We start from the raw sequence: 8203 nt of genomic DNA, 5'->3' as shown, positions 1-8203 counted from the left end.
TTGATATTGAGTAGTCTATTGTAAGTGTAAAATTTAAACTTGGATCAAAGCAATACAAGTGAAAAAGAAGAAACCAGTAGTGTTACCAAAATTCATTGCAGCACTTATTCATGGCTATGCCATTAATACCACATACAACTATGATTTAGAACCCGTTCCTGCAGTAATACCAATAATATACTCGATTTCATCTGCAACTTCTTTCATTGAAGGTCGATTCTGCCTCTTGTCATCTGTTAGCATAATTACAGCAATCAGCATGATTATAGGAGATTTGTGTAACATAATTACAGCAATCAGCATGATTATAGGAGATTTGTGTAGCATAATTATAGCAATTATTATTCTTGTCCAAATTAGTTCATATTCTCATGTATAAATAGATGTAATATCTCTGTAAATGGGACACAGACAAATACACAATCCTTTTCTTCATTACTTGTATTCTTTCTTCTAACATGGTATCAGAGCCATAAAACTTTTATTTCTAGTTTTTTGGGGTCTCTCTCGCTCTCTCTACAACCTGCTCGTTCATTCTTTCATACCTATTATTATACCATTTTTTTTCCTCATCTTGTTATCAATGGAGAAATCGATATTTCAAAACCTATTGCATGCTTCCGATCGGTTCCAACTATAATCTTTGGGTTCAAGGAATGAAAAGTTTTTGATAGGTCGCAAGCTTTGGCGTATTGTTACCGGAGATATCACTACGCCGACAAGAGAGAACGATGAAACCGATGCAAAATTTGTCGACCGTCTTGAGGATTGGGATAGTAAAATCATCGATCATCACCGGTTTCGCAATACCGCCTCGTCCCATCCACATCCGCTTGCTAATTATGACTCTGCAAAAGAAATCGGGATTTTTGGCTAATCGATATCGCACCACCGGACTTGCCCACTATTATCGATTGTGGACTACTCTTCATAATCTGAAACAAGAAGCAGTCAATCTGCGAATGATTTTCTTGCCTGTGTCCAACCTATTTGGAATCAAATATCTCGTGCCAAAATCGGTGAAGATCATCTTCATCTCATTCAAGTTCTAATGGCTCTTCGATCGTAATATGAGGCCGCTCGGGCCCTCGCTACATCGAAATCCACTCCCATCATTGGAAACCGCTATTCAAGAGATTATTTTTGAAGAGACTCGTCTCGGTTTGGATAAAACTCCTCAATTTGAAGTCGCTCTTGAAACTACTCGATCCTCACATCAGAAAACTGGCAATCAACTCTCTAAGAATTGTAATCAAATTGTTCATGCTATTGCATATTGTCCTACCCTAAAATGCAGATATTGTCAGGGTTACGGTCATATACTTGAACATTGTCCCACACGCCTCCAAGATCAAAAGGAGGGCATTCTAAATTCAAGAATGTCTCAAAGCCCGGATCTTCCTCTCACATCGCTGTTGCATCGAGGGCTCTACCGCCATCACCATGAGTGATCTTGAGGCACTATTCAAACAGTTATCTCTTCTAATTCCCCCGCCGCCATGTCTGCCACTCCGGGTTATTCTTATTTGCTTTTTTGACTCTGCATGTTGCAATCATATGACCACTAATCTTAAATTCTTGTCTTCTCAGAAACCTATATCTTCATTACCACCAATACATACTGCAAATGGTACTAAAATGAACATCACACATACTGGTCATGTGTCTACCTCAAATCTTCATCTCCCTGACACCTATTATATCCCTAATTTGGCACTCAATCTTATTTCTGTTGGTCAGTTGTGTGAAAAAGGACTAAATGTTATTTTTTCTCACCATGGTGTCCAGGTACAGGATCCACAAACGGACAGATTCTTGGGGAGGGTCGCAGAGTGGGTCGATTATTTGAGCTTACAATTTTACATCTTCCTCGAGATTTGTGTCTCAGCCTACAATCCCTAATTCCTCCATTCACCAATGGCATCTTCGTCTTGGTCATGCTTCTACCAAGAAAATTCAACCTTTAATTTCTCGTGGATTATTAGGATCTACTAAGTTTGAGTCATTTAATTGTTTAAATTGTCACTTGCAAAACAACTTTGCATTATCTTTTTCCCATAATAATACTACTTCAGACACTCCTTTTGGTTTAATTCATTCTGACATTTGGGGTCCTTCTCCTATTTCTTCAATAAATGGTTTTCGTTATTTTGTAATATTTATTGATGATTATTCTCGATTTACTTGGATATATTTTTTGAAACATCGATCTGAGTTATCACAAATTTACATCACATTTGCAAAAATGATTAAAACTCAGTTCTCTTGTGACATTAAAATTCTCCAACAGATAAATGCCATGGAATATCGGGATTCTTCTTTGCTTCAGCTTTCTTAGTCAACAAGGCACCGTTGTTCAACGTTTGTCCTCACACCTCTCAACAGAATGGGCGAAATAACGCAAGCATCGCCATATTCTTGATTCTCAGACGCATTCTTCTTCTTTCTGCCTCATGTCCAGAAAAATTTTGGGGAGAAGCAGCTTTTCATGCTGTTTATGTTATTAATCGTCTTCCTACCTTGGTTCTTCATAATTTATCTCCTTTTGAAAAGTTGTTTGGACAACCTCCTGACTATTCCATCCTTAAACCTTTTGGATGTGTTTCTTTTGTTCTTTTACAACCTCATGAACATACCAAATTAGAACCCCGTGCTCGTCTATGTTGTTTTCTTGGTTATGGCATTGAACACAAAGGGTATCGTTGTTGGGATCCTGCTTTCTAATAAGTTACGATCTCTCGTCATGTTACCTTTGGGAAAATACTATGTTCTCTTCTCTTTCCAAATTTCATCACTCACACATCGACTCTCTATTTTTCACCGACTCTCCAAAGAGTTGTTTCCAAGTCTGATCCAGTGATTGTGATGTGCTCAATATTAGCCCAACTACACTGCCTCGTTGAATCAAGACCAGCTTGTTGATCCAAAGACTGCGCTGCATCTCCTCCTAGCACTACTCTTCGTCGTTCTACCCGTGTAAGAGAAACTCCTCATTATCTTTCCGATTTTCATTGTTACTCTACTATTGCAACCCTTCATGAGCCTCATTCTTATCGTGAGGCAAATCGACCCTCTTTGGCGCAAAGCTATGACCGATGAACTTGTGCTTTAGAGAAAACTCATACTTGGGATTTAGTTGATCTTCCACCAAACAAGACTCCTATTGGTTGCAAATGGATTTACAAAATCAAGACCCGTTCTGATGGAACTATTGAACGCTACAAAGCTCGCTTAGTAGCCAAAGGGTACACTCAAGAGTATGGTATCGACTATGAAGAAACTTTTGCGCCCGATTAACATCTATTCGCAGTCTCTTAGCTATTGCTGCAGTTCGTAAATGGAAACTTTTCCAGATGGATGTTAAAAATGCTTTTCTTCATGGTGATTTAACAGAAGAGGTTTATATGCATCCTCCTCCTGGTTATCATTCTCCTCATAAGGTTTGCAAACTTCGGCGAGCCTTATATGGATTAAAACAAGCTCCTATGGCATGGTTTGCCAAATTTAGTTCCACTCTTGCTCAACTTGGTTTTCTCTCTAGTCCACATGATTCGCATTATTCACTCGTCGAATCGGTGGTATTGTTCTTCCGCTTTATGTTGATGATATGATAATAACAGGAGATGATTCATCTGGTATTTTAGAGTTACAACATTATCTCAATCAACATTTTGAAATGAAAGACCTGGGTTCTCTCAGCTATTTTTTGGGCCTTGAAGTTTCTCAAAATTCTGATGGCTATTATCTATCTCAAGCCAAGTATGCATCCGACTTACTTTCTCGGCGTGCATCATCGATAGCAAAACAAGATCAACCCCATTGGAGCTCAATTGCAAACTTACACCTCTTGATGGCACTCCTCTTGATGATCCTACTTTATATCGGAGTCTTGTTTATCTCACGCTACTCGACACGATATTTCATATGTCGTTCTCATCCGTCACCGCTTTATGTCCGCTCCTCGCTCAACTCATTTCTCTCAGATTGCCAATCCTTCGTTATATCAAAGGCACTCTTTTTCATGGTTTGCACTTTTCCGCTACCTCCCTAGTATTATCCGCTACTCGATGTCGATTGGGTGATATCGCCGCTCTACAATCGGTTATTGTTTCTTCTGGGTAATTCTCTTATCTCTTGGCGTAGCAAAAAGCAACCGTTGTTGCACGTTCTAGCACGTAATCTGAATATCGTGCTCTTGCCGATGCTACATCCAATTACTTTGGTTACGTGGTTATTAAATGATTAGGGTGTCACTCATTCTTCTGCCACAATACTCCATTGCGATAATAGAAGTGCCATACAGATTTCTCATAATGATGTATTTCATGAGCGTACCAAACACATCGAAATTGATTGTCATTTTGTACGTCATCATGTTGCTCATGGCACCATATGTTTGATTCCTATCTCCTCTGTCAGCCAAACCGCTGATATATTCACCAAAACGCATCCTCCCACTCGCTTTCAGGATCTCTTAAGCAAACTCAAGTTGGCACTGTATACCACCTTGAGTTTGAGGGGTGTTAGCATAATTACAAAGAATCAGCATGATTATAGGAGATTTGTGTAACATAATTACAGCAATCAGCATGATTATAGGAGATTTGTGTAGCATAATTATAGCAATTATTATTCTTGTCCAAATTAGTTCATATTCTCATGTATAAATAGATGTAATATCTCTGTAAATGGGACACAGACAAATACACAATCCTTTTCTTCATTACTTGTATTCTTTCTTCTAACATCATCCAGACAAGCCGCTGCCAGAGAACCCAATGCTTTCATCATCTCCAACTCCAACTTGCTTCGATTGTCCTTGATAAATGGATCAACAACATCTATCAATCTGTCTTCGTCCATTATCTTCTTCATATAAACCACCAAGTTAACATCTTCTTCTTCTCTGTTAAAATCAATGGCCTTCTTAGAAGTCAGCATCTCCAACAAAACAACTCCAAAACTATAAACATCACTCTTATCTGTCAACTGAAAGTTACGGTAATATTCAGGGTCAAGATAACCAAGGGTCCCCTGTGCACAAGTGAATATATGGCTATCGTTGTTTTCACTTGTCTCCACTAGCCTGGAGAGCCCGAAATCAGAAACTTTGGCATTTAGCCTTTCGTCAAGTAAAATGTTGCTGGATTTTACATCACGATGATAAATAGGAGGCACAGCAGCAGAGTGGAGATATGCTAGACCTTCGGCAGTTTGATGGGCAATTCGTAGCCTGCGTTGCCATGTAAGAGGCGTCCACTTACTGGAATGGTGACAATGAAGCTGATCAAAGAGGGTTCCGTTGGGGATATACTCATAAATCATGATAGGCTGCTCAAGCTCAACGCAGCAGCCCAGAAGTCTTACAAGACTCCTGTGATTCACCTGGCAAAGAATTCGAACCTCGTTAAGGACTTGATCGGTGCCTTTGGTATTTCCCAACTTAGCTCTCTTGGTGGCTATTGTGGTTCCATCATCAAGAATGCCCTTGAAGACCTCACCAAATCCACCAGACCCAACGAGATTGTCTTTGGAGAAGTTGTTGGTTGCTTTTATTATCTCTTTGCCTGTGAAAATCCTGGCCGATTTGCCGCTATGTTTGGCATTTAACATCTCCTTCCTTTCTTTGATCAAATTCTTTTGTGCTTTTCTTGAGTTGTGAAGTTTGCTGTAGAACAGAATCCCAATTACGACTAGAAGTAGGATTACTCCCCCGGCAAGGGCCACACCTGATGAACAAATAGATTTGAAATTCAATTCAAGTGTTCAACTAATTGGAATACATACATGAAGTCCAAAAATACCAAATATTCATATGCTCAATATAAAATTCTGGCATTATATGCTAAAAAAAAAAAAATGCAGGTTGCTTCAGGACTTACCAGCAAAGAGTGCAGTCTTTTTCTTTCTCTTTTTGCAAGCTTTCCCAGGGAAACACTTCAAATCTACAAATTAGAAGGGAATTTCTCTATGGTTATTTTTTTAAGTAGTTAATGAGCTCTATATTAATTAATGCAATGCAATTACATAATATTGTAATTGGTATTATATTATAATTTCTTTTTTCAATCAAACAAAAACACAAACCAATCGTGAGATTTATTGGAAATGAAAATTAAACAAAAGTAGTAGTAATAATAATAATAATAACATTCTAGCAAAGGATCAATACTCACTTGGACACAATCCATTGATGGGATCCCACTTAAATCCAGCATCACAAAAGCACCTCTTCTGTCCCAAGTTTATCGTATCTGGCAAGCATTTGGAGTACAACAAGTCTCTGCAGTCCAAAGGAATCTTGCAAACTGGCTCCTGAGGCAAGGCCCATTCTATCTCCACTCCAGACTCTGGCCACTTCTTCGGAGCCAGTTTCTTCACATCCAAGTTCACAAAACTCTGATATGCAGCGCACCATCCACCATGAACCTTAATCTCACGAGTACTTTGAAACCAACCAGTCTTGAACGTACAACACAATGGCGCACTCACACAGGTAGGTGCACTGTCCTTAATATAGTCATGACAAATGCTAGTAGCTGAACAATCCATAGGTGGTTGCAAATGCAACATTGCATCTGTACAATTAAGTAACAAAATAGTGTTACTGCCAGAAATATTGAAGGGAAGATTGTCACTTAGCTGGATTCCTTGGCTTCGAAAATCACTGGATATGCAAGTTTTGCTATCTAAACTTGCTGGTCGAATGATTATGCGTCGCATTAATGGGTTAATGGATGTGATCATGTAGGATGATCCATTTAAAGAATCGAACCATAGTGTGCCTGCAGTGCACCGAATCTTGTACCTTTGGTCACCACAATCTGGTGCAATACTCAGGGGATATGGCACCAAAGTGCGGCCACAATCCCCGCAGCGTTGCACCGCGATAGCATAGCGGGAGTATGATAGAAGTGCAACCATTGAGATCAATATTACAAGCACTATCTTCTCCATGGTATATTTGCTATATTCTCCTGTATGTTATGCAAAGTAAATATACTGAATGTTGATAAAACTTACGATATAGTGAAAGGACAGAAGTGGTCAAGACATTTTAACCATTTAGGATATAACAGATGAACAATTTTGACTTTCACTCAGGAGCTGGAGCCAAAAGTCAAACTCGAACTCGAAATTTTATAATTTTAAAAATACTTCTAATATCATTGACCTAAAGCCATGAGTAGTTGGAGCGACGTTATTTTGCCTATTTGGAGAGCTAAAACATGCATGCAGGAGACATCTTTCAAATCCTTACATTGTACAAGGCTGGTTTGGGTTCTCTCTAATGGGCAAGCATTTTCCTAGGAAGATATGCAAGTTCAATGTTTAGACAAAAAAATGATGACGTTAAAGGGAAGGCACATGGATGTCACTACATGGCAGCTTAATGAAGCCTTGGAAACTTAACAGATTGTGTGGAATAATAAGTAGTGCTGGAGGGTTTGGTCATGTAATTTTTTGGTTTGAAACCTCGGGGAAATAAAATAGATTATGATCTTTTGAGGTGCTCTGCTAGTACCTTGCATGAGTTCGTTTTTCATGTCTGCTTGTGATTTCAAGATCCACATTGGTTTAGCATCCCATAGTTTTGTTCCCTGATTAAAAATTCGAAGGCGAGCATTCCCAAATAATTTTCCACTATTCTCACTTCACACTCGTCCCTTTCTTACTGTTTCTGCGTTGACGGTACGAAAAAGCTTCCAATCATATTGGAAAACACAATTATCTCACATGTTAAGTCCTTAGGAAAAGAGCCAATAAGTGTCTTCAAACTCAAATGAATATTGTCCGGTTTATCTTTCTCTTGTTTTGCACTAATATCATGTTTTTGACTGTGATATGCATGTCATCATCTCATTCAATTACAATTTATTAAAGATAAATCCTATCTCCATTGATATCTTTTCCCTTATCAACGATAATTATTTCATTTTTTTATTAGTAAAATTTTATTAAAAATAACATAAAGCAGTAAAAAAAAAAAAACTTAACAAAACATCATCCAACCAATAGATCTCTTCAATACATCCAACTTAGAAAAATTAATGTGATAATTAACAGGTTTTAATATATTCAATATATCAAACTCTATTTATTTAATTTTTCTTAATGAAGCCCAATAGATTGAAAAATAGTTTATCACGACTTTATTTTTGGATTACGATCGATGCAAGAACTTGAGTCATAGACCCCAAAA

The 8203-nt window shown here is 38.2% G+C and overlaps 1 protein-coding gene across 1 annotated transcript; it reads right to left on the bottom strand.

Moving 5' to 3' along the window:
• Nucleotides 1-7475, bottom strand: LOC110650270 (wall-associated receptor kinase-like 20). Its single transcript, XM_058144099.1, has 5 exons — nucleotides 6177-7475; nucleotides 5883-5945; nucleotides 4747-5729; nucleotides 3777-3779; nucleotides 1-225 (listed from the first exon to the last, which is right to left on the bottom strand). Exons 1-5 carry the CDS (start codon nucleotides 6955-6957, stop codon nucleotides 139-141), a joined length of 1917 nt encoding a protein of 638 aa, XP_058000082.1. The 5' UTR covers nucleotides 6958-7475; the 3' UTR covers nucleotides 1-138.
• Between the last annotated feature and the right edge of the window lie 728 nt (nucleotides 7476-8203).

Source organism: Hevea brasiliensis, chromosome 3 (genome assembly GCF_030052815.1).
Source record: "Hevea brasiliensis isolate MT/VB/25A 57/8 chromosome 3, ASM3005281v1, whole genome shotgun sequence".
In the NCBI taxonomy this organism is placed as follows: domain Eukaryota; kingdom Viridiplantae; phylum Streptophyta; class Magnoliopsida; order Malpighiales; family Euphorbiaceae; genus Hevea; species Hevea brasiliensis.
Note: the sequence above shows the minus strand (reverse complement) of the source record. Positions and strands in the feature narration are given on the sequence as shown.